The 24,502-nt window shown below is 49.2% G+C and overlaps 5 protein-coding genes across 10 annotated transcripts in view; 2 read left to right on the forward strand and 3 right to left on the reverse strand.

Annotated features, from left to right (window-relative positions):
- Positions 1 to 1,346: 1,346 nt before the first annotated feature.
- On the reverse strand, positions 1,347 to 5,837 carry ankrd34a (ankyrin repeat domain 34A). Its single transcript, XM_086217502.1, has 2 exons — positions 5,652 to 5,837; positions 1,347 to 5,177 (listed from the first exon to the last, which is right to left on the reverse strand). The coding sequence occupies exon 2, from the start codon at positions 5,160 to 5,162 to the stop codon at positions 3,513 to 3,515; it is 1,650 nt and encodes a 549-aa protein (XP_086073628.1). The 5' UTR covers positions 5,163 to 5,177; positions 5,652 to 5,837; the 3' UTR covers positions 1,347 to 3,512.
- A 1,723-nt stretch (positions 5,838 to 7,560) lies between these two features.
- Positions 7,561 to 14,246, forward strand: pnp4b (purine nucleoside phosphorylase 4b). Its single transcript, XM_086217507.1, has 7 exons — positions 7,561 to 7,708; positions 7,795 to 7,967; positions 8,039 to 8,142; positions 8,648 to 8,823; positions 9,096 to 9,286; positions 13,853 to 13,932; positions 14,017 to 14,246. The coding sequence occupies exons 1-7, from the start codon at positions 7,686 to 7,688 to the stop codon at positions 14,158 to 14,160; spliced, it is 891 nt and encodes a 296-aa protein (XP_086073633.1). The 5' UTR covers positions 7,561 to 7,685; the 3' UTR covers positions 14,161 to 14,246.
- A 460-nt stretch (positions 14,247 to 14,706) lies between these two features.
- decr1 (2,4-dienoyl CoA reductase 1, mitochondrial) lies at positions 14,707 to 20,399 on the reverse strand. Of its 4 annotated transcripts, none has more exons than XM_086217503.1 (10): positions 19,883 to 20,399; positions 17,479 to 17,681; positions 17,140 to 17,197; positions 16,973 to 17,059; positions 16,569 to 16,716; positions 15,736 to 15,835; positions 15,550 to 15,622; positions 15,330 to 15,476; positions 15,111 to 15,173; positions 14,707 to 15,020 (listed from the first exon to the last, which is right to left on the reverse strand). In XM_086217503.1, the coding sequence occupies exons 1-10, from the start codon at positions 19,946 to 19,948 to the stop codon at positions 14,961 to 14,963; spliced, it is 1,005 nt and encodes a 334-aa protein (XP_086073629.1). In that variant the 5' UTR covers positions 19,949 to 20,399; the 3' UTR covers positions 14,707 to 14,960. The 4 variants fall into 4 exon arrangements, with proteins under 4 accessions (XP_086073629.1, XP_086073631.1, XP_086073630.1 ...); XM_086217505.1 differs by having other exon boundaries at positions 14,708 to 15,020; positions 19,799 to 20,392; XM_086217504.1 differs by lacking the exon at positions 19,883 to 20,399 and adding an exon at positions 19,107 to 19,544 and having other exon boundaries at positions 14,708 to 15,020.
- pmvk (phosphomevalonate kinase) lies at positions 18,980 to 22,269 on the forward strand. 2 transcript variants are annotated; one of them, XM_086217511.1, is made up of 6 exons: positions 18,980 to 19,146; positions 20,323 to 20,457; positions 21,029 to 21,092; positions 21,165 to 21,317; positions 21,467 to 21,596; positions 21,667 to 22,269. In XM_086217511.1, exons 2-6 carry the CDS (start codon positions 20,363 to 20,365, stop codon positions 21,810 to 21,812), a joined length of 588 nt encoding a protein of 195 aa, XP_086073637.1. In that variant the 5' UTR covers positions 18,980 to 19,146; positions 20,323 to 20,362; the 3' UTR covers positions 21,813 to 22,269. The 2 variants fall into 2 exon arrangements, with proteins under 2 accessions (XP_086073637.1, XP_086073636.1); XM_086217510.1 differs by lacking the exon at positions 18,980 to 19,146 and adding an exon at positions 19,709 to 20,175.
- The window catches only part of LOC147252750 (tropomyosin-like), an 8,693-nt gene continuing 6,370 nt past the window's right edge, over positions 22,180 to 24,502 (reverse strand). Inside the window, exons 6-9 of one of the 2 annotated variants that reach the window (XM_086217508.1) lie at positions 23,820 to 23,895; positions 23,646 to 23,708; positions 23,492 to 23,561; positions 22,181 to 22,867 (exon numbers count right to left, since the gene is read on the reverse strand). In XM_086217508.1, coding sequence (XP_086073634.1) covers positions 22,785 to 22,867; positions 23,492 to 23,561; positions 23,646 to 23,708; positions 23,820 to 23,895 — 292 coding nt within the window. In that variant the 3' untranslated portion in view covers positions 22,181 to 22,784. Of the gene's footprint in view, positions 22,868 to 23,491; positions 23,562 to 23,645; positions 23,709 to 23,819; positions 23,896 to 24,502 lie in introns of both variants that reach the window. The other variant, XM_086217509.1, reaches the window with a different exon arrangement.

Consider the following 24,502-nt stretch of genomic DNA (forward strand, 5'->3'; position numbering starts at 1 on the left):
GCGCTAACTCATAACCTAATAAAATGATATTCAATATATCAGCGCTAACTCATAACCTAATAAAATGATATTCAATATATCAGCGCTAACTCATAACCTAATAAAATGATATTCAATATATCAGCGCTAACTCATAACCTAATAAAATAATATTCAATATATCAGCGCTAACTCATAACCTAATAAAATAATATTCAATATATCAGCGCTAACTCATAACCTAATAAAATAATATTCAATATATCAGCGCTAACTCATAACCTAATAAAATGATATTCAATATATCAGCGCTAACTCATAACCTAATAAAATAATATTCAATATATCAGCGCTAACTCATAACCTAATAAAATGATATTCAATATATCAGCGCTAACTCATAACCTAATAAAATGATATTCAATATATCAGCGCTAACTCATAACCTAATAAAATAATATTCAATATATCAGCGCTAACTCATAACCTAATAAAATGATATTCAATATATCAGCGCTAACTCATAACCTAATATGGTAAAGATGTTGTACAAAGACTTAGAATATTAATTCACTCACCCAGCAGGTCGAGTTTGCTCACTCATCTTAGCGGTGTTAGCGCAGCACAGCTCCACTGTCCATGTCCATGTGCGTTCATGACATTTACAGAAACACGGGGGGGGGGGTGCTCTGTGTTTGTTTGGTATTTACAACAAATGTCAACAGAAGTGACGTCAAGCAAGAACGCTTAGTGCACCTTTAATGTTCCAGCGTGATGACATCAGGGTTGTTTGTCATTCTGCAGCTCCTGATTACAGTGGTTTGGGTCAGTGGTTTTAAGTGGGTCTGGAGACCTCCAGGGGTCTTCATCAAGCACATTTTAACACAATCTGGCGTATAGATATAACCTTTAATAGGAAGTTACTCCATCTTAACCACACTTTTTTTTTTTTTTTTTTTACCAGGCAAACAATAAAACCTCATCAGAAGGTCAGTAAAATTCATCGTTGGATCGTTAGGCAACGTGACTGCCACAGGAGGGTACCAGCTCCAAGCACTCTCACCTCAGTCCAGTTACCTTTAAAAAAATACTTTCTCCTTAATTTTCTGATAAATTTATTGCTAATTTCATTGTCAATTAGTAGAAATGTCTCACTAATCTTAAGGTAACTTAGCTTTTTGATAATGTACTTTACAGATATATATTTTTGAAAGAAATGGGAATATCTGAGTGTCAGATGACTGATGCTGATCAGGCATCATGCTGGTGAACACACACACACACACACACACACATATATATATATATATATATATATATATATATATATATATATATATATATATATGTGTGTGTGTGTGTGTGTGTATACATGGGCGTCACGGTGGCCCCCCAGCAAGAAGGTTGTGGGTGGAGCAGTGGTCCTCCCTGTGGCCCCCCAGCAAGAAGGTTGAGGGTGGAGCCCCGGCTGCAGCACGGTGTCTTTCTGTGTGAGTCTCCATGTTCTCCCTGTTCCTGCTGGGTTCTCTCTGGTACTCCAGCTTCCTCCACAGTCCAAAGACATCAAGAGGGACCAGGTTAATCCAGACTCTAAATTGACCGTAGGCGTGGCTGGGAGAGCCAATGGTTGTCTGTCTCTATGTGTTGGCCCTGCCATGGACTGGTGACCTGTCCAGGGGGAAGGCTGCTGGGATAGGCTCCACCCCCACCACCCTCAACAGGAGAAGAGGGGGAACATGGAGGGATGGATGGAGGGATGATGGATGGATTGATGGATGATGGATGGATGATGGATGGATGAATGGATAGATAGATAGATAGATGATGGATGGATGGATGGATGATGGATGGATGGATGGATGATGGATTGATGGAGGGATGGATGATGGATGGATGGATGGATGGATGGAGGATGGATGGATGGATGGAGGATGGATGGATGATGGATTGATGGAGGGATGGATGGATGGATGGATGGATGATGGATTGATGATGGATGGATGGATGGAGGATGGATGGATGGATGATGGATTGATGATGGATGGATGGATGGATGATGGATGGATATTCAGTAGATACACACACACATATATATACATATATATGTGTGTGTGTCATCATTGGACACGATATGTGTTTGTACATGTATATGCATGTGTGTGTATCTATGACTGTATATACACACACATGAATACTTAAATATACATATATGTCTAGATGAGTGGTTGCCATGACACTACACGGGTCTTTCTAGTATTTACATTGTCACCAGGTTTTGGTTGAAACCCTCTTATTAGTCTTTGGAATGTGATTTTTCTTCATTGGTCAAGTGGATTATTTACACCAACATGGCGACCAGCACAGATAGTGACAGCATGTCTGCCACGTTTCTCATACATGTCAAATAAATAGGTAACTGCATCAACAACAGGTGAGTCCCAACGGTGAAATCACATTTTCTCTGTCACCGTGACAACATGGACACAACCTCAGTGCAAATTGTGCATCTGTAAACACGGAACACATCCAATCAAGTCTTCTTCAGGAAGCATCAGGAACCTGTAAACATCATTTCACATGTCTTCTCTCTGGTGGCCAGCAGGGGGCGACTCGCTGGCCAGATTGAATGTCAGTCTGAGAGTTCTGACGCCAGTAAACATTTCCTCTCATCCTCTACAAACATTGAAGAATCAAATACTCCACCAAGCAGTGGAGGCTAAAGGGCGGGATCACCTGGAGCTGATAGACCAGTTGCCGTGGTGGCACCTATGTCTCAGCTGGCTCCAACCCAAATGCCTCCACCTCTACCTTCATGTCCAAAAATGCCAGTAAACAAGACCCAAGTCCACAGATCGACAGCTGACGTCTCACTGGCTCCAGCCGCTTCCTTCACACGGTCTGTTGCTGGTCAACAACACTCAGGACGGCGTGCAGCTGAGGAGGGCATTTCCAGCATGGCCAGAAATGTCTTTGGATCATCTGGATATTGATCAGTTAAAAGGTGATCAGGAGATCTCTCATGCAGGGGCAGAGAAAACGAGAGACAAAATGTGAACAAAGATTCAGTAGAACCTTCAGTGTATAGTTCCATTTCTTGCTTCAATGTTAACAAGAAAAGTGCTTCAAAACCAAACCAGCAGAATCTGGTTCTGAACATCGGCTCCATTCTAAAACTCTCATGTTTCTCAGAGGGGAGTCGGTGTGCTCGTCTGTGCTAACGACAGCATTCTACTTCCAGTCACTGTTGGCTTGCTTCCTTGAGGAAGCTGGACTTGAGATGGGGGTGAGGTTCAGGGGTCAGAGGTTATGATGGATCTCAGGTTAGATTGTTTATTTTTTCAGCACAAAATCCAACCTGGTGACTTTGGCCTGTCGAATGGTTGCAGGGGACTGATGAGCACATGAACCTGAGAACACTCCTCTTCTGTGCTGGTGCAGCCCTCCTCAAAGACCAGAACTGAAACTGAACCAGGAAATGACCTGATGATGATGGGGACTCCAAATCTGTCAACCCATCTTGACGCCTCCCATCATCAGTCGCCGTTGGACTCAATGACCTTCTCAGCCAGGATCTCCTGGAAGGTGGAGAGCTGTTTCATCTGCTCCGTCTGCATTGAGTGTCTCCTCATCAACTTCTTCTTCATCTTGAAGTCGGGGCCTCGTTTGGGGGAAGCTGGTGCCACTGGTACCAGGATCTTGGGCCCACAGTGGACAGGGGAGGTGGGCTTGCCGTTGGCCCGAATATCTGGGATGGGTCTTTGAGGATTGATGTTGAGTGGAGGCAAGAACCCGGGCCTGGTGTGGGAGATGTGGTCCAGGAGGAGGGTCCCTGAGCCCCTGCGCTCCAGGAGCCCCGGGGGGCGCCGGCGTGTGGTGATAGGGGACACTGAGTTGGGGATGTTCTCCAGAGACTCCCTGGAGGTGCTGGTGAGCAGGGAGAGAGGCGAGGCGTTGTACCTCCTCCGCTCCACAGACACACGACCAGAGTCTGGAGATCCTGGAATGGACTCCGGGCTCAGGTGGGTGTCGGGCTCATAGTGTTCCATCTGGGTGATTTTGGGGTGAACCAGGGCCCGGGCCCCCCCTGTCTCCTGGGACTCTGGGGCAGTGTTCCTGCGGTACAGAATCTGGTGCTGCTGAACCTTGTCAGCCCAGGAGGATCCAGAAAGGGCAGTGCAGTCCTCAGAGCAAGACCGGTCAATAGGTTTGGGAGAAGAGGAGTCGTGAGTCTCAATGCTGTGTCGTCGTGACAACAGAGGTCTCCCGGGGTCGGTGATCGACAGGCCGTTGATCTCTGTGATGGTCCTGCTCAGACCATCGCTGGCCTGCTTGTCCAACAGAACCCTGTCCACCCTCTCCTGAGGAACCCCACTCAGCACTGAGGGTGCAACCAGACCCCAGGGCTCTGAGTTCAGCCTCTTCAGCAGCTTGCGTGGCGGCGGCCTCTTTTCTCCCGAAGGGCGGGCAGAGGGTAAAGCCAAAGCTGGGGTTAGCACAAAGCTGAAGATACCCTCTGCATCTCTGCTGCCGTCTCCCACCGGTGAGGTCGTACCAATCTTCACTTCTGAAGGTGACATGCAGGCGGGAGACGGCTTGTCCACGATGCCTGGTGAGGGGGGAGAGTTGAGGTACTGCTTTATCTTCTTGGTACCCGATGGAGACGTGTCGGTCGTGATGATTATCACCTCCTTGCCCTTGGCCTTGCAGGCGTCCAGCAGGACCTGCAGAGTGTCTCTGTCCCCCTTGTTGATGGCGTGGACGAGGGCAGAAGAACCGGAGTAGTCTTTGAGGCTGGGATCAGCACCATTCTCCAGCAGAAGGGAGACCACCTCTTTCCCCGCCTCCTCGGCGCAAGCGTGCATCAGTGCTGTCCTCCCGCTCTTATCTGGGATGTTTGGATCAGCTCCTTTCTCCAGGAGGTAGCGCACCATCCTGACACGCGTTTGCAGGTCATCGTAGCACGCTAAGCAGGCAGCAGAGATGGGCGTCTCCCCGCGATCGTTGCCCTCATTAATATACGCCCCGCCCTCCAGCAGCAGACGGGTCAACCTCAGCTTCCCTTGGAAGACGGCTTTGAGGAGGGCGTTCCCCTCAGTCTGGAGGGGGGCTCCATCTCCCATGATCCTTTGCTGCACCTCAGACCTCCTGCCACATTCGTTGAAACCCAATGGGTCGTCCTCCATGAGAAGCCTCAGGACCTGCAGGAGGACCGCAACATGTTAGGAGATAGCGGCGCCGAAGACGGACACACCTGGGCTGCCTTCCATTTCTGTTAGGAAAAGAACCAGCACGCGTCCACTTCTGGACCCTGTCAGTCGCCACGCACGTGGAGCTGCAGGCAAACTGATGAAGATGAAGATGATGTGGAGGTATTTCAGTTCGCAGCAGCAGCCCGGAATGTTACAGTCTTCTACGTCAGTCTGCAGCAATGACGTAGTCGTGTCTATATTTACACTCTCGAAGTTAAAGCGGCTCGCACGTGCACACGCACAAGATCGTACTGCCTGAGCGACGCTTCATCGCTGCCGCCATCATCATCATCATCATCATCATCAGTTATATCTAATGCTGTTAATACCCCCCCCCCCACACACACACACACACACACCGCCGTCCGCGGCCGCTCGAGCTCGAGCCAGGTGAGAGTGATGAAGGAAACATGTCAGTCTTACCGCCAAGATGAAGAAACCTCTTCATCATCTTCATCATCTTCAGCTTCAGTGTAGCCTGGCCGCTTCAGTCGGTGAACGGTGAGCTGCGGACCTCCTCCTCTTCCTCAGTCTGCAGCCTCGTTTAACCCTTCCGCGTCCGTCCGCTCCTCACATTCATGTTCCCGGGTTCCCTCACACAGGAACCAGCACTGATTCTTACACACACACACACACACACACACACACGTTTGTGTAGCTATCCTTATTAGGACCTTCCATTGACTTCCATTCCTGTGAATATCCTAACCCAAGCCCTAATCTTAATCCTAACTCTAACCAGTTGATGCCTCACCTCAACCTCAAGCTAACTGCAGGTTACACCTTCACTCCACCTTTGACCAGGTGTTCATGAATTAAGTCCTGCTGCATCAGGACCGGTGTTTGGTCCCCATGAGGACGAGGGGTCCCTAGTGTTTATATCAGAAAAGGTCTCCAAATGATAACAAAAACCAAGTACACACACACACACACACACACACATATATATATGTGTGTGTGTGTGTGTGTGTGTGTTGTACCTGGGCCTCACTTTGAGAACCACTACTTTGAGTCTTCAGTGGTTCCATGATTGTTGTTCACATGATGTTTGCATGTAACATCAAAGTTGTGATGAGTCACAGTGCAGCTACAACATACAGGAAGTGACCTCAACTAAACTCTGCGGTATGTGATGCCATGATGTCAGCGATCAAGTGAACCTCAGATTCACAAACAAACTGCCTGCCATTCTTTGTAAAAAGAGATGAACCAAACCAGTAAACCTCACAGTCTGAATACGGGTTTGGTGAGAAAAGGGGTGGAGCAGTGGAGCCCTGACAGCAGGGGGCGCCGCTGTAGAGATGACAAACACTACAGCCCAGAAGAAGAAATAAATGACTTTGATGTTGTTTTATTGAGGAAATCAAGCTTAGGTCATGTGACATGATAATTATTAAACTTTCCAGCAACCTCCAGCCAACAGGAAGCCAGATGATGACGCACATCTGTTCATCTCAACAGTGAGCCGCCGCAGGACACACTCAAGCCGACTGTTGCTATAATAGAAACACAGTTTCTATGGTGACTGATGTGCCTGATTCCTACAGAAGCGTTTCCATGGCAACACACACAGACATGGATTCTGCTGATGAAGCAGGAAATGTTTGACTACAACAAAGGTAGTAAAACAGGTATTGTGTAGGCACTGTAGTCACACTGTAGTATACCATCGTATGCTAGTGCTAATACTAGGTCTCAGTGTACTAGAGTAGTACTGTGTTCGTAGTTAAGTACACTTCAGTAATGGAAGTATGGTTGTACAACTTCAGTACACTGTCATAGGCCTGTTGTGGGTTGTGGTAGTACTGTGGTAGTAGACTTATGGTAGAATCACTGTAGTATATGTTTGTATTAGACCTAGTGTAGTAGTACTTTAGTACACTGTAGTAAGCTCTCTGTAGTAGTAGTAGTAGTAGTAGTAGTAGTAGTAGTAGTAGTCGTAGTAGTAGTAGTCACAGTAGTAGCAGCAGTACAATGCAGTAGTAGGCCTACTGTAGAAGAACTGTAACACTGGGCCTACTTAAGTATACTTTTGCAGAAGCCCTACTGAGGTAGTACTGATAGATGGTCATAAAATATTTCTGTAGTAGTACTATCACTGTAGTATGTGACCTGCTGCTGAATCCTTCCACTCGTGGCCATCAGGACGATTGATTTATTGGTTCATTGGTGATTAACGATGCTAGGAAGTCATTAGTGATTAATTATTAGTGGCTGTTACCTGTGGATCGACTTTATCAATCATGTTTGTTGGCTGAACTGATAAACACCGAGTCTATCGATTGGTCGGCTGTTGACTGTGTCAGGTTATGTGCTGCTATCTTCACCGGTCCTGTGCAAAGTGCAGCTGATAGTCAGACAGGTGAGTGACCCGCGGCTCGAGCTCCAGCCAATCACAGAGCAGCAACTCGCTCCACCCGCTGGCCTCGCCGCCACTTCTTCTCCTGCTGCAGGACGATGCACACCAGGGGGACCTCCTGGTAAGATCTATTGATCTGATTGATTCTGATTATCAGCCAATCAGCGGGTGTCCGCTCAGCGTGTCTGTCCATGTCCCCGCCCCCAGCTGCTGCTCCTTTGAGGACTACAAACTGACCACAGAGTGGCTGCTGAACCAAACGAGTCACCGCCCGAAGCTCGCCGTCATCTGTGGCTCGGGACTCGGCCTGCTGGCCGACAGCGCCACCAACAAGCAGGTCTTCAGGTATCAGGACATCCCCAACTTCCCCGTCAGCACAGGTGAGTTAGCCCCGCTTGCAGGACTGAAGGGTCTGACGTCATCCCTGATGTCATGTCTCGGCGTGTCTCAGTTGCAGGACATGAAGGCTGTCTGGTGTTCGGGATGATCGAGGACACTTCCTGTGTCTTCATGCAAGGCCACTTCCATCTGTACGAAGGTTACTCCCTTTGCCAGGTGAGCTCCTCCCCTTACTCTGCAGGTGCTGCCGCCATGAAGATTCAAACATGAACGTTTCGCCAGGCCCCGCCCTCACTGCTGGGATGGTGGTATGTTTAGTGAGGCATGAGAAATTTACTGGTCAGAAATTCATTCAGAAAAACCAACATTTCAAAACGTGCCCGCTTGTTGTCATGGCAACTCACCATCATGATGTTGGGATCTGAGCTTCATTTTGAATCCGTTTACCACAATCAAACCACCATCAAATCGACGCTGGACGTAGCCGTCACAGAGACCCACACTGGGTGGTCAGAGATACCGGGTCGCCTCTGCTCAATAATCACTGATCAATGAGACGTCGACCTGGCAGATCACGTGAGACAAGCATCAGGTCTTCTTTGTGGCAGGTTTATTTTGGTCCCTCATGCGTGACGTCACTATTCCCAGGCTCTTCATTTGGCACCACCATTGAAACACAGAGTTCTGGACTTGATTCCTCCCGTCTGTCCTCCTGTCTTAGGTAACATTTCCTGTGCGGATCTTTAAGCTGATGGGGGTGGAGTCAGTGCTGGTGACGAACGCGTCCGGAGGAATCTGTCCTGACTTTAAGGTTGGTGACATCATGATCATCAAAGACCACATCAACTTACCAGGTTTTGCTGGACAGCATCCTCTGTGCGGACCCAACGACGAGAGGTAAGACACGAGGACGGACAGTGGGATGTAGAGACATTTCAAACTGAGGTGATTCCATGTGGATGTTCTTCTGTCGCTCCGTCTTGCTTCCTATGTCCACGTCAAGCTTTCACTCCTCTGACTGAGACGCTCTCCAGTGAGTGAGGTCCCAATTTGGGTCGCAGATGTTCTGTATTGATGAACACAGATTGGATGACCATGCTGGCAGTGGAACCAAGAATCTAGAGTGTAGAACCTTGGAGCTCCAGATTTCAGGTGGTGTTTGTCTGCAGGTTTGGGATCCGGTTCCCTTGCATGTCGGATGCGTACAGTAAGGACCTGCGGCGTCTTGCTCTGGACATCAGCTCTGAACTCGGCTGCAGTGACTTCATCCGTGAGGGCGTTTACTGTATGGTGAGCGGACCCAACTTCGAAACCATCGCTGAAGCCCGAATGCTGCTGATCTTGGGCTGTGACTCTGTCGGTAAGAATCTCTCAGGATCTGGAAGCAGATCATCGCTCAGCAGAAGGTGCAGCATGAGCAGAGATCTCGGTGGTTCAGGTAATTAGCTGCTAAAAATTGTCAGCACCTGATGCCCACCTGAGCACCTGTTTCTGCAGGAACCACATCATCAGTGGGTTCACAGGAAACTGGAACCCTGGAGGCTCAACAGCGTGCTAAATACAATGAAGGCGTGTCCTGACGTCACATGACAAGTTATCCGGCTGGAGCCGTTGAAACATTCTATTTTACTATGAATCATATTTTTAAAAGCTAATATTTTAGTACATTTTTCAGCTGAATGTTGTAACAGTTTAACTTTAATATTTATAAACCTATAATAATAATAATGGCTCTGGAGTCACCTATTTCTATCGAGGAACTTCAAGAAGCCCTTAAACATTTGCCAAACAAGAAAGCCCCGGAACCGGATGGCTTTCCTGCAGAATTCTACAAAGAGTTCTGGCCTGAGCTTGCACCAATATTCTACAAAATGTTCACTGAAATACAGGAAACCTCGACCCTTCCACCCGACATGAACCGTGCGATTATTAGCCTTCTCCTTAAACCGGAAAAAGACCCAGCACTTCCATCAAGCCATCGTCCAATATCACTTATAAATGCAGATATTAAAGTCATCAGCAAGGCGCTAGCTAGAAGGATTGAAAAAGTAACACCTCACATGATACATCCTGACCAGACCGGGTTTCTTAAAGGACGGCACTCTACCAACAACACACGTAGACTTATCAACCTGATAGACGACTGTAACAGTCAGAGCAAGGATGCCATAATTGTCTCCCTAGATGCAGAAAAAGCATTCGACAGGGTAAATTGGAATTTTCTCCTCCCCACATTACAAAAGTTTGGGTTCTGAGATAACTTTGTGAACTGGATCAAAACATTTTACCGCACTCCCAGTGCTTGTGTCAGAACAAATGATCAAAGCTCTCCAAGCTTCTCTCTCCAAAGAGGAACCAGACAGGGTTGTCCACTTTCCCCTTCCCTGTTTGCTATATTCATAGAGCCACTCGCAGCTGCAGTCCGGCAAAACAACAACATCAAGGGAATTGATGCTCCAAATGAGAACCATAAGATAAGCCTTTATGCTGATGATGTGTTACTTTTCCTACGGAATGCACAATCATCTCTCCCTGAAACGATAGCACTCATTGACAAATTCTCAACCATTTCTGACTACTCTATTAATTGGAGCAAGTCAACTGTTCTTCCCATCAACTCAGGTTTCCAGAGTTCACTCGCCGCACCACTACGGCCAGGAAACATTAAATACCTGGGCATCAACATCTCTGCCAAATTGTCTGACTTGACATGGCTAAATCATACCGCCCTAATCAAAGAAATAGAGGACGACCTCACCCGGTGGCACACACTACCCATATCACTTATAGGAAGAATAGCAACAGTGAAAATGATGATCTTGCCAAAAATCAACTATGTTTTCTCGATGGTTCCGACCCAGCCTCCCCGGACTTGGTTCCAAACACTCAACTCTAACATCTCAAAATTTCTCTGGAAAGCTAAGCCACCACTATAAGCTTAAAGACTTTACAAAAGAGTAAAGACTATGGTGGCTTGGAACTACCACATTTTTATAATTACTACTTGGCCAATAGATTACAATACATACTAAAATGGTTCAAGCCAAACTCATTAGACCAAGCATGGCGTGATATTGAACAAACATTCTGCAAAGAAATCCAAATCTCTGATCTCCCTTTTATCAGCCCTGTTATCAAGCATCACAGCTGCTTTAAGTACATTAGCATCAGCAACACCCTCATAGCCTGGTGGGAACTTCTCAAGAGCAATGGGCTCTCCAACACCCCTTGCAGGCTCACACCTGTCTGGAACAATCCTCCTGCAAAATTAAAAAACAATACATTTTGCTGCATGGGCCGATTAAAGGGATTAAAAATCTAGAGCATATCTTCCAAGACAAAGAATTCATAGAATTTAACCAAATTACAGCAAATTATGGTATTAACAAAAACAAATTTCTGGAATATCTTCAGCTCAAATCTATAATACAGGCACGGTTTGACCTTACCCAGTTAGACTTAGAGCTTCCACCCAGAATAACAGATTTTTTACAAATTTCACCCCCTAAGCTACTGTCTAAAATTAACTCAATAGTTTCAACAACAGAATTTATAATCTCTATTCCTTCATCCAAATGGGAGGAAGATCTGTCGATCAACCCACATCCTAACTTTTGGATACAAATCTGCTCCAACACATTTAGAATGATTCGCAGTGGTAACCCACAATTAATAAATTACAAGGTTCTCCACAGAACCCACTACACAGGACAAAGGATGTTCCAGATGGGCCTCACACAAACAAACATTTGTCCATATTGTGCGACTGGCTCACCAGACTGCTATCTGCATGCTATATGGCTTTGTACACCTGTTAACGATTTTTGGCAGGGGGTTTGTAAAGACCTATCACGGTGGTCAGGGTACCCCATCCCCACCTCCCCCTCACTTTGTCTGCTAGGGGACCTCACTAATGTTAATATGGAAGTAAACAAATCCTGCATGCTCCTCACTGCTCTAAGCATCGCAAAGAAGGCCATCCTGATGAATTGGAAATCCAAGAACAACCTAAGCATCACTCAGTATAGAAACCTTTGATTAGACCACATTTCCATGGAGAGAATGTCTGCTTGGGAGGAAAGTCGATCGTCAGAGTTCGAACAAATCTGGTCCCCGATAATTAAATCCATCATGTAGTTTTGATGGGGGGGACTGGGCTTCGTGGCCCTGGCCCCGGGTGGCTATGGACGCTGGCTTCCTTGGGTGTCCAGCGGCTCGCTGAGCCTGGGGTCACTGCCTCAGGGGGCTGCTTTGGGTCTTGCCTGTGTGGGATGGTGTGGGGGGCATGGGGGCTGCTTCCCCTATCATGGTGGCACCCTGTGGGATTGGGGGTTGGGGCTTCCCCGCGGTATGGGGGGTCTGGGGCCCTGGGCCCTGGTGCCTGGGGTCCGTGCCGGTCTCCCGGCAGGGTCCCGCGGTGGGGGGTGTGGTGCCCGCCCGGTCCCTGGGCACTGGCAGAGCGTGCTGGGGCCTGCTGCGGCGGCTGGGACATGTTTGCCCCAGACGCTGGGAGAAGGGTGGGGAGGGAGGATTAGAAGGGGGTTGGGGGGGCAGGAGGGAGGGAGGTAGGGGGGTGGAGAGGGAGGGGGAGGTGGATGGTTTGGTACCTGGGACCTGCTGGCCTGGGACCCTGCCCGCACCCCCGGGGGGTCTTGCCCACACTTGGGAGGGGTGCGCTTACCTCAGCCTTGTCCTTGGGCGGGCTGAGCCCTGGCGCGGTGTCTTTGGCTGCCGCCACTCCTGGACAATGGGAGGATGTGGGGGGACATAGGAGGGTTGGGCCTGGCCTCCTTGGTGCTGATCACACTGGGTGCCCTGACCTGGGCTGCCGGCTGGGGGTGGTGGACCCTCTGCCCGGATCTCCAGACAGAGCCCCTTGGCGCTCCGGTTTTGCCTCTGGACCAGGTAGGTTAGATTCCCTGTCTGCTGGTTGCGGCGGTGACAGGAATGGCCAGCGGGGCCGGTCTGGAAGATGGCCCCCTGCAGGTCCTGTCCATGCTTCGCCCCTCTGTCCCATCACACCACATCTCATGTGACACTAGGCCTTGAGGGGCTGGACCCCCCAATTTTAATCACATTTTAAACATCGAGGGCTTGGGGGAGTGCATGAGGATGTACTGGGAGACTCTGCTGTCTGCAACCGGCGGGGCTCCCATGCCCTGAATGCCTCCCTCAATTTGAACTACATTCTAGTCATCCACATCATCACATCTACACTCCCATGCACAACACGCACCCTGCACCCATGCTGGTATGGGGGGGCAGCTGGGGCGGGGAGTGGGTCCATTGCTGCCCCTTTTGCTAACTGCACCAACGTGGGCCTGGCTGGTGCTCTTGGGACGGGTGGTCTACCTCCCAGTACGGTGGTTGGGCTGGGGTTGGTCGCAGGTCCCTGTGTTCTGGGGGTTTCTGGGTGCCCTGGTGGGTTGGTCCTGACCTGCCTGCTATCCTGGACTGGGGGCGTGTTTTTCTGGTCCCCCACATCAGCTACAGTCAGCTACCCACAGCATCCAAGACAAACCATAGCACACACACACATGGTGCACAACTGATCCATAATCACACAATCATTTATTTTAAAATTATATTAAACTAAATGTTAAATTTGCACTGGAAATTCTCCAATGTTTTTCTTTTTTCTGTTATTGTTAGTGTTGTTTTTTTGTTTTGTTTTTTGCTGTTGTTGTTTTTGTCTTCCTTTTCACCCCTGCTCCTGTCCTCAGTCCAGTAGCTTCATCAATGAACCAACACCATTCCTAATAAAGTTAAACACAGGTGGCGATAGGAGGAGTTTATCAGGTTCCTTTGCAGAGTGAACCTGCTTCAGCACAACAAGGCACCAGGAACATGGATGCTGCTGAACAGGACAGGGGGGAAAACAAGAAAACATTTATAAATCTGATGAAATGAATCCTCTCGTCTCCAGGGATGAGCACCGTTCCAGAGGTGACCGTGGCGAAGCACTGTGGACTCCGAGTTCTGGGTCTGTCCCTCATCACCAACAAGGTGAGTAAACTATCAGCATTGAGGGCCAAACGACGGCTGACTGATGGGTGACTGAGGGCTGTATTTTGGGTGTGGTCCCTGCAGGTGTCTCTGGACTACAGCCGGGAGGAGAAGGTGAATCATGAGGAGGTTCTTCAGATCAGTAAGATGCGAGCGGAGGTTCTGCAGAAACTTGTCACCATGCTGATTTGTCGCTGGCAGCATCAGCAGAGCATCAACACTCACTGACATCATCAATCTGTATTTGGGCTGTCCAGCATGTGACAATACCACCGGCAGTGATTGAAACCAGCAAATAAACGATTTCCAGTTGACTTCAGTCTCAGTCTTGGCTTCAGTGAAGACGCCAGCAACCGAGCTGTTGAGGTTCTTTACCGCCTTCCTGGCGTCCGTCCTCACCTCACCTGTGTGGACGCAGCTGGTCTGTTCTGTATTAGATGACATCAGCAGAGCTGCAGAACGTGATAGCCACGTGCTGAACAAACGCCCATCTCTGCTCGTGATCACAGCCTCAAGAACATACGACTTATCATGTGACCAAACGATTCAATCCAACAGGATCAAAACAAACTTCCTGCCATCGCTGTGAAGGCGACTAGCTTCAGCAGCTGCCTCGTCCTGACAGCACTTGCTGTCATTACCTTTTTATTTCTATTTTCCTGAAGTAAAAACTTGCTGGAGCCAATTCCAGATTCAGATCAAAGCTGAAAGTTTCATCATCAGAAGCCATCAGGAGATGAAGCTCAATGATCAAATAACCGATCACACATGTCGACATTTTATCTACTAATTAACACCAACATCTCTCGTTAGTATGATTTTATTATGAAAAGTCAAAAACATGTTCAAATTGAACTGGTGGCAAGCTAACAGGCTAACAATTGTCCAGTTATTAGCAGCAAGGACCCCCGATCAATCAATCAATCATTAAAACATCAACACAAATGTCAGAGCCTCTGGTCATTATGACATCAGCCAGTGGGCGGAGCTCACCATCCCCAAGGGGACAGCATGGAGTTGTTAGGTTGTTAAGATCCTTTTGTGCTCCGGATCATCTCCTCCAACAGCTTCCACTGATCCGGAGTCACCTGAGAAGGTGATCGGATCGATTACTGAACCCTTGGAACAATAACACTTTCATTTCATTAATAATGAAGGAGGGAGGGAACGACACTCACCCTGCGCAGGTCGTTGAACTCTCCCGCCATTGACACATACTCTCCGCCATCGAAGCGGACCACCTGAACACAACACACAAGTTAACCCGATGCTCAACTTCAGCTCTTCTTTAAACCGAGACTCGTTAATATCAGCATAGCCACGGCCCCTCAGGGACCCTTCACTAATCAGTTCTTTGAATACTCCAGCGTTCAACAACAGCCTTCAGCAGAACTCACGGCTCCAGACATCCAGGTGGCGTAGTCGCTGCTCATGTACGCCGCCAGATTTGCGATCTCCACTGGTGTTCCAAGCCGACCTGTTGGGATCCGATTGATCATCCCTTCCTCAAATGCTCCAGTTGGGTCCAAACGGCTGAAAGCCCCCTAAAGATGTAGACAAACCGGTGAACAACAGCATGTTAACAACAGCTGAGGGGTGTGGTCCGATGGCCTGTACCTTGGTTCTAATTGGGCCAGGCTGGATGATGTTGAACCGGAGTCCATACCGTCCCCACTCTCCCGCCAGAGACCTGAGACAACAACATAGTTGCCATGGAAAACACAGGACATCACTGCCTCAACTGGGAAGAAAACTGTCAGCTTTAGAACAGCTTACAGGTCAAAGGTTAAAAGTCACACTGACTTATAAAGTGCCTCTACCCCAGCCTTCGCAGATGCGCTTGGAACCACAAATCCAGAACCAGATTCAGCATAAATGGTGGTGATGGCGAGGAAGGATGCACCTGGAGGACAGACAGGAACAACTGATGACCTCTGACCCTCTGAGTTTGGAGCAGCTCACTGACCTTTCATGGTCAGGGGTTGACCCCAGTCGCCAGGTTGGCTGAGGAAGGTTAACTGAGTGAAGCGGCTGTCAGGCAGCAGTGCTTTGCAATGCTTCCTATGTTAGCTCCTTTAGCATCTTCTGTAGTCCACCTACAGAACGTTGTAGTTTCATGAGGCAGAATCACATCAGTAACATGCGCCGCGGCACTTTATGATGTCTAGTCAAAGCGTCATCGGATACTCTCAGCACCGCCATCTTCTTCTCTCAACTCCTTTTGAATAATTCTTCCTACCTTTTCCTCAACTCTGAGGAAAAGGTCATGGCGTGAAGGAAAGGTGGAGAGGAAGAGGAGATGACGGGAGTTTTCAGATGCACCAATGATTGGTCTCAGTGACGTCTGACCCTAACAGCAGCTGTCCACGGGTGCGATGGCGCCTGATGTCTCGCCACTCCACAGAGAACAAGTGACATCAACTGTGTGATGCAGTTTATTACTCGAGAAGAACTTGAACATTGGGATGATCGTAAAATATGACATCACAAGCTTTAGATTTTGTATCAAAAACCAGGTGCACTCACGTAACTGTCGCCAAAAACACAACAAAAGACGCAAATGAAAAAAGACTTGTGGTGACGATGTGAACCGTCACGCCGGTCACACGGTCACAGCGCTCGGCCCTACCTCTGACCTTTCTGAGTACGGATCAGTCTCTTGCCCAGCTCCAGGGTGACGAAGGCCGTCCCGTTCAGGACGATGTCCGTGATGCTCTTCCAGCCGTTGGGCGACAGACGTTCAGATGGACAGATGAAGTTTCCGGCTGCATTATTGATGATCACCTGGACCAATGAGGAGACACGGCAGAGTGATGTCACCTTGATGACTGTTAGCGGCTAGTGCTACTGTAACCTGTGCTGTGTGAGCACTTTTACCGCTGGACTCAAACCTTGCACCTTTGGCATGGAGGCGGCCATGTTAGCAATGAGGGTAGAAAATGGTAAAAATGGAGGTACTATGAGGTCATAGAGAAACACTGGAGTCTGCAGTTGCCATGGTAACAAAAAGGACGAGGATACACATGGTGTGTATTCTTACGTCAGGGAGTCCCGTCAGTGTTTCCATCTGATCTACACAACGAGAGACGGCCTGAGGATCCCTGACATCACACGGCACCGCATGGACCTGAAGCACAGAGACGAGAAGGTCTAGTCAGTCCAGGTGAGACAGGGTCCAACAAGGTCCGTCCAGTTCTGGTTCTTTACCTTATTTCCAGTTTGACGGCTGATGTCCTCAGCTGTCTGCTGCAGGACGTCCAACTTCCTGAACCAGCAGAAACATTCTAGTCTCAAGAGTTCAGCTTTCAGAACACGCATGCGCACGCACACATAAAAAACACACACGCGCCTTCATACATACAAACACACACACACACACACCCTGAGGGGTCACTCGCTGGTTTGATGCCCTCCTCCTCTGGAGTGTGTGTGTGAGCTCAGAGGTTCTGATCAGAACCCTGACGGTGACGTGGAGCTGATATACCATGTGACCTCTGGCCTGGTGACATATGTTATTATGGGATGTGCCACTGTGTGACCTCTGACCTGCTGGCGATGACACACTGGGCTCCCAAGTGCGACAAGGTGGTTGTCATGGCCCGGCCCAGTCCCGTCCCGCCGCCAGTAATGAAAGCAACTCTGTTGTTGAAGCTTCCTGCCGGCAGCATGGCGCCTTCAGTTGGAGGGAAGAAGGCTGACTGAGGGAGAGGAGGCTGCTGATGAAGAACCTGAGAGCCGTGGATCCATGACTGAAAGAGAAGGTGACAGCAGTCAGCTGACGCGACTGGGACCTGCAACGAGAGCTCAAACCTGTCAACCTGCCCTCTGGTGGCCCAAGGAAGAACTTCAATATGGGACCTATTATGCTTTTCCAGCTATTAAGACTTATAAATTAGATTCAAAGGTTGGCTCCTTGTTCTCGGGGAGTTGGACGGGTCGTATCGTGAGGTGGGCGTGTTAAAGTTGCCCCGGGGCAGTTTCAGGCAGCGCCGCACAGCTGGAAACACTCGGATTTGGAGAGTTTTTCAGGTCTTATTTCGGGACGTCACAACTTCAGGGGAAGCTCCATATATGGCAACTCACCTGGCTCTGGTCTCAGTGCCCAGTGGTGTCGCTGCCCACCCAACGGAAGTAGAGCAGGCTACATGGCTCCGACGTTGTCGTCAAAATGGATGCCATTTAGTGTTTTTTCAGGTGCAAACACTTCTTATCCTCGCGTGGACTTCCCAAAGAAGACAAATTAAATGAGACTGCAAAAAAAAGCGAATCCTGAAGGCAGCTGCTGTCCCGTCTCTCCACGGTGGTGAGGAGGACACTAACCGCAGGCTGGAAGTGACGTTCTGTCACTGTCTGGTCTGTTGCTCTCAGTATAAAAACAAGACATGCGGTTCTACTGCCGAAGCTGAGATTTTTAAATGCTGAAACTGTCAACAAGCCGGTTCCCGGGTGAGACAACGTCCTTGCATGTGAGAGGAGGCGCGTAACTATGCAGCGGAGGGGGCAGGCCCCTCGATACGGTGACCAATCTCAGCAGAGTGGCCGCGGTGGGGGGGGGTGAATCAGAGCGTGTCAGAGGGAAGCAGGACAGAGGAGCACACGGACTGAGATGTGCAGCAGTTATGGAGGGTTATTGATGGAATCTGTCAACGTGGCCCATGGGGGTCCACCGCCATACTGAAACCCGCGAGGCGAGCATCATAGGCCTCTGGAAGAACACCAACATGAAGCAGAACCAGCTTAACCTGCTTGCACCCAGTTATAAGCTCCGCCCCATCACCATTCATTTACGTTCTCTTCAGGGAGAGTGAGCGAGTAAAGACGGAAGTGATGACGGTACTCTGAGGGAACGTGTGTGCTGAGTTGAACCTCCGCGACACCTAAGGAACGCGTGAAGCCAACTGTTACGTGGCGTCGGAGGTTTGCGTGCTCCGATGTTCTGCATCAATAAACACCAGATCTCATCATAACAGCCGTGAAATCCACCGTCATTTCCAGTTACAGACACGCCTGCTGTCAACTTTGGCTCCGCCCTCTTTGGGCACTGATCAGTCGAGCAGCAGACACACAGAACGACTCTGGACTTGACTGCATCATCAAAAAGGAACTATGAAACAAAGGACACCAGCCCCGTGGTACAGTTCTGAACTGAGCAGCTGGAACAAAAGGCTCAGTACCTGGAGAGGGCGTGGCGCTGCTCCAGACTGGAAGAGTCAGGTGGGATCTGGCTGGACAGCCTTAAAACTCAGACTAGAGCAGCCGATAACGGAGCATTTATCTCCCATGATGCACTGGGCTTCTCTCTCCTCCTGTCCTCCTTCATGTCTCACAGCTGCAGGTCACTACCTGGACTGGACACCTCCTTCCACTAGTAGTACTGGTACTAGTAGTACTACCACTAGTAGTACTAGTTCACCTCCCAGATCCCTGACTGATGCTGCTAGAGGAGGCTGCAGACCTGCAGAGCCTCAGGCTGACACCTCCTATCACTAGTAGTACCGGTACTAATAGTTCTGGCACTAGTAGTACCGGTACTAATAGGTCTGGCACTAGTAGTACCGGTACTAATAGGTCTGGCACTAGTAGTACCGGTACTACTAGGTCTGGCACTAGTAGTACCGGTACTAATAGTTCTGGCACTAGTAGTACCGGTACTAATAGGTCTGGCACTAGTAGTACCGGTACTAATAGGTCTGGCACTAGTAGTACCGGTACTAATAGTTCTGGCACTAGTAGTATTGGAGGAGGCTGCAGTCTTCGTCACATCAGAATTCGCTTTTCCGTTCAACAGTTTAGAGCGTCAACGCAGTGCGCATGCGCCTCTCGGTGGCACGCGAAGTGGGTGAAAGATCGAAGTCTTCATACTGACGCGTCAGGTCCAACACACAGGAGTCACGCGCAGTTCGTGGTGTTCGGCATCGGTGACATCACAGCCTCTTCCACGCGCTCTCACCCGGACCGCGGGAGTCTTCCAGGCTCGAAGAAGTTCTGGTTTCCTCCACACCGCAGACGCCGCCATATTGTCGAGCTGGCCACCTTTGATCTGGATCGTACCAACATGCGGGGTGGGAGGGTGGTAAACATGAAACGCATTAATTATGGTGACGTCACTAAACTGGACGCTTTGATGGAGAGCAAACCCTTCTACGGATGAGGGCTCATGAGTGACGTTGCTCTTTCACAGCAAAATATTAAACAAACCGAGTGACTTCTTGTTGGACCCCCCCTCCATTTGGCGTCACACACGTAGGTCACGCGTTTCCGCAACATGTACAACATGACGCGATTCATCCAATCGGCTTCCATTGATGAGTGACGTCGTCCAACCTGAGGGCGTGTGCATGTGAGCTGAACCGTGTCGCGTGTTGACGTGCTGTCTGGTTCCTTCTGCAGTTACGGTACAGGTCTGGTGAACCACCGGTGATTGATTCAGATGGACCACCGAGGCCCAGGACCTAAACTGGTTTTGGTCTTCAGTGGGAAACGGAAGTCCGGCAAAGATTACGTCACGGACCTGATCCTCAACCGGTAACCGTCCAGTTTATCTCTGAGCCAGTGAGAACTGTTGTTGCTTATGGTGACGTCATGGTCTACTATCATTTTCATCATGACATCCACTACCTGCATTAACGTGTTTCGGAACTTCTGACGTCCACGTCACATGGAACAGTCAGAAGTCTGGGGCCCAAAGATGAACTGAAAAGATTTTAGTCAAAAAGAAACTTGTAGTGTTTGCTGTCAGACATGTTTGCTGTCAGACATGTTTGCTGTCAGACATGTTTGCTGTCAGACATGTTTGCTGTCAGACATGTTTGATGTCAGACATGTTTGCTGTCAGACATGTTTGCTGTCAGACATGTTTGCTGTCAGACATGTTTGCTGTCAGACATGTTTGATGTCAGAGATGCTACGTTGTCTGCTCCCTCTGGTTGATGTCGAGTTCTCCAGGTGGAACCACCACCTCACAGGTGTTGTCAGTGACCCCACCCTAGTTCTCCCTCACACCCTCATTGTCGGTCTGACCTGAAGCCTGTCGTGGTCGCAGCGCTCACCATCTCCTGTACTAATGAGCGTTCACGTGACAAGTCCTCTGCTGCAGGTTAGGAGCTGAGGTTTGCTGCATCGTGCGTCTCTCCGGACCCCTCAAACAGCAGTACGCTCAGGTGAGATCACAACAGCAGCACAGCCACCGTGACATCACTGGTTACCACTGAGACAGTTTTCTGCTGGTGCAGGAACATGGTCTGGATCTGGAACAGCTGCTTGGTCCTGGACCTTATAAGGAGCAGTACCGTGCGGATATGATTCGCTGGGGAGAAGGTCGCCGACGCCAGGACCCTGGATTCTTCTGTCGCTTAGCAACCAGAGGAGCCCAGCAACCAGTCTGGGTAAGATCTGATGTCAGTCAGCTGTTTTCCTCCTCTGGACACAAATTTCACCCTGTTCCGTCTCCCCTGCAACCTCATGGTAACCAGCCTGCAACTGCACCATAGCAACTGGTAACAAAACATGGTGTATCTGCTCTGTGATTGGTCAGGTGGTCAGTGATGCACGGCGGCTGTCAGACCTGCAGTGGTTCTGGGCAGAGTTTCCTCAACAGACGCGATGTGTCAGAGTTCAAAGTTCAGAGAGCACCAGGAAACAGAGGGGGTGGAGCTTCACCAAAGGTCTGATCACATGACCGACGATCCGCCTGTCTAGCTGTCCACCTGTGGCTCACAGATCTGTGTCCTGCAGGTGTAGATGATGCTGACTCGGAGTGCGGGCTGGATGAGGGGGTCACGTTTGACTGGACCATCACTAATGAGGCCGCGGGCCCCCCGTTGGAGGAGCAGCTGCAGCCGATCCTGACGCTGGCGCTGGAGGCCACATCATCATCATAGGGTTTGAGCGGATCACCGTTCACATGGATCAACGTTGATCAGTGTTTCCTCACTGAAGATCAATAAAGTCTGAGCGGGCTGATGACATCATTTAGAGGGCAGGCTGATTAGAGATTCTCACCTGACTGTGTGAAAATGCACCACCTGTGCACGCTGACTCACCTCATTTGGGCGGGGCTTCTATTCGCCTTTGTGCTGCGATCCACAGGGTTCTGACCTGGATAACAGAAGCTCTCGAATGTTCCTGGATCTGGTTTAGACTTTGTGAAACATCATGTTGACACGCCTCTGAAGATTTAGCAGACAAAATCATTTCCTGTAGTTTCACAGCGGCTGATGAAACTCTTTAATGTCGGAGCTGGATCAAGAACAGGAAGCAGTTCCAGACAAGACCACCAGGGTCCATGGATGTGATTCTTTGATTGTGAACAGGAATTAAAGTGGATTCTACATAGCAGTGACAGTGCTTTTATTCTGAAAAAACCCTTGGGCACTAAGTACCACACTTTATTAAAATAAGTGATGACATCAATCACTATGACATCATCAAAGTGATACATTTTATTTATGTCAAAAAATGTCTGTCTGAACACCAATTGGTTTACCATAAATGGCAGTGGAATGCCTCATAATTGGCTCTGTCAGACCACGCCCTCAGAAACGAAACTTATCATTGGCTAAGAGGAAAAAACAATCACTCGTGAATTAACGAATCAAATAAACATCATTAGTTCATTAAGTCAATAATCGGTTGGTTAACAAGGGAATGTGTGTGTTAGAATCCTTTATAGACAGAAACTGGCAGCTCCTGGTCTGGTCAGGAGGAAGGGGAGGAGCCAGGTATTGTGGAGGGGGGGGGGCTTGGCACCTCATAGTGGAGATGGGGGGGGGGGGTGTTGGCACAGACAGGAGGAGTGAATCAAAGTTTAGTGGGGGAATGTTCCAGCGGGAATGGTGGCGGTGGGTGGAGCTTCAGCAGGAGTTGAGCTCCTCCATCGTCTGAGTCAGAGTCGCCTGCAGCTCCATGTTGGCGTTTCTGGCTGAAGTCAGAGAGTCTGAAAACAAACAAGTCAACCAATCAATCTTCCAGATTATTGATCCTGAAAACTGAAATGAATTGACGTCATGTTTAAACAACCAGTCACATGTTAGATGACATCACATCAGATATGAACATCAGGACTGTCTGCGTTGGAGTGTGTGGAGTATGGTGGTCATTGCGTGTTTCTGTGGGCCGGCCCTGAGTTCGCTTCACCGTGGATTCCTGCCACCACAACCAGGCAGCCGTGTTAAAGTTTCTAGCAGCGTCAACACTCGTGGCGCCTGCCCTGAGCCGAGTGGCGTCTAACCCAACAGAGCTGCATCGGCGACCATCGCGTGCACTGACAGAACATCACAACCGCTGCTCTGCTCACGCTGCGGTAGAGCTAGCTGGTGCTAAGCTAACGTTAGCCTATGGAGGAACGACACCAGGGTCACATGACTTCAAGGTCACCACCACTAAGCTTCAGGCTTTTTCTGTTGCGGGTTAAGAGATATTTATAAATAATATTCATAATATTTCTGTCAATCAGTCGACATCCCTCATGTCAGCTGATTGACCCTCCAATCAGAAACTGTCTCCGCATCGAAACACCACCATCCCACAGGACGCCACTCAAGTTGTCATGTGATCTCACCTTCCAGGTCATCAATGGTTTTCTCCAGTTTGGCGACTGAATGCTCTGCGAATTCAGCTCTGGTCTCAGCCTGGTCAGGAAGTGAACAGGAGATGGGACTCAGGTTCAACAGGAAGTAGGCAGGTTTCAAGTCGTGAACAGAAGAGTTTCTCACCTCCTTGAGTTTGCTGCTCAGGCTCTTGATCTCCTCTTCGTAGCGGTCCTCGTTCAGAGAGAACTGACACAGACCGCAGCCAATCAGAGCCCAGGAGGGCCAACAGAAAGTCAAATTACAGGTGCGACACTGCTGACCAATCAGTGACCTTCAAACCACCCTCTGACCTCCTACCTTCTCAGCCTGAACATCCAGAGACTTTGAAACAGTGAAGATGGTTTTCAGCTCCTCCTCCAACGCTCGGCTCTTACTGAAGGTCAAAGGTCACACAGATGACAGCACAGTCATGCTAAGAGTCCTTTCGTGGCGATGTTGTTGAGGTTCATGTGCTGTGCTCAGGGCTCCAAATGAACCATGTCCCTATGTCCGGGACCATGAAAACCCTGCTGGGACACCAGTGTTTTGTCTGGGACGATCCGGGACAGTGAGAAAAAGGTCAACGGAAACGCTGAAGTATTTGCTAAGTATCTCGACGTTGTCTGAATAATTTAATAAAAGTGTGAACGGCGAAACTAGTGACGCCTTACGTTTGTGGCACGTCTCGATGGGGCAAATCATGGACTACATGCTATGTCATCACTCGAGTCCGCCAGGATCAACAGAGCCAGAGCGAGAGATGGAGACCCTCAACCACAGGTACAAGAACAAGAAGAGAAAAAGACGAGCAAGCCCCGGTACGGCCGCCATCCCTGGTCCTGGTGCATCGTCTTCCCCTGGGGTAACTTACCTCAGACAACCACTAACTTACCACTGGTAAGCTAGTTGTTGTCTAACCTGTCAGTGCTGGCTAGCGCTCAGCGTAGCTATCGCTAGCATAGCAGCTACAAACGTCCTAGAATGTGTCCTCGTGTTCTCTG

The sequence above is a fragment of the Aulostomus chinensis genome, chromosome 11, assembly GCF_037954235.1.
Source record: "Aulostomus chinensis isolate RoL2024-O1b breed Wild chromosome 11, RoL_Achi_v1.0, whole genome shotgun sequence".
Classification (NCBI taxonomy): domain Eukaryota; kingdom Metazoa; phylum Chordata; class Actinopteri; order Syngnathiformes; family Aulostomidae; genus Aulostomus; species Aulostomus chinensis.

What these genes read in the sequence shown, in the direction of transcription:
- ankrd34a (XM_086217502.1), bottom strand. Translation starts at nt 5,162, where the DNA reads ATGGAGGACGACCCATTGGGTTTCAACGAATGTGGCAGGAGGTCTGAG.
- pnp4b (XM_086217507.1), top strand. Translation starts at nt 7,686, where the DNA reads ATGCACACCAGGGGGACCTCCTG. An exon ending in AAGGTTACTCCCTTTGCCAG is followed by an intron (nt 8,143 to 8,647) that starts GTGAGCTCCTCC and finishes CTCCTGTCTTAG; the next exon opens with GTAACATTTCCTGTGCGGAT. An exon ending in TGCGGACCCAACGACGAGAG is followed by an intron (nt 8,824 to 9,095) that starts GTAAGACACGAG and finishes GTTTGTCTGCAG; the next exon opens with GTTTGGGATCCGGTTCCCTT.
- decr1 (XM_086217503.1), bottom strand. Translation starts at nt 19,948, where the DNA reads ATGGCGGCGTCTGCGGTGTGGAGGAAACCAGAACTTCTTCGAGCCTGG. An exon ending in ACTGATCCGTACTCAGAAAG is followed by an intron (nt 15,836 to 16,568) that starts GTCAGAGGTAGG and finishes TCTGTCCTCCAG; the next exon opens with GTGCATCCTTCCTCGCCATC. An exon ending in GGGGTAGAGGCACTTTATAA is followed by an intron (nt 15,623 to 15,735) that starts GTCAGTGTGACT and finishes TTGTTGTCTCAG; the next exon opens with GTCTCTGGCGGGAGAGTGGG.
- pmvk (XM_086217511.1), top strand. Translation starts at nt 20,363, where the DNA reads ATGGACCACCGAGGCCCAGGACCTAAACTGGTTTTGGTCTTCAGTGGG. An exon ending in GAGCCCAGCAACCAGTCTGG is followed by an intron (nt 21,318 to 21,466) that starts GTAAGATCTGAT and finishes GTGATTGGTCAG; the next exon opens with GTGGTCAGTGATGCACGGCG. An exon ending in GGGGTGGAGCTTCACCAAAG is followed by an intron (nt 21,597 to 21,666) that starts GTCTGATCACAT and finishes TGTGTCCTGCAG; the next exon opens with GTGTAGATGATGCTGACTCG.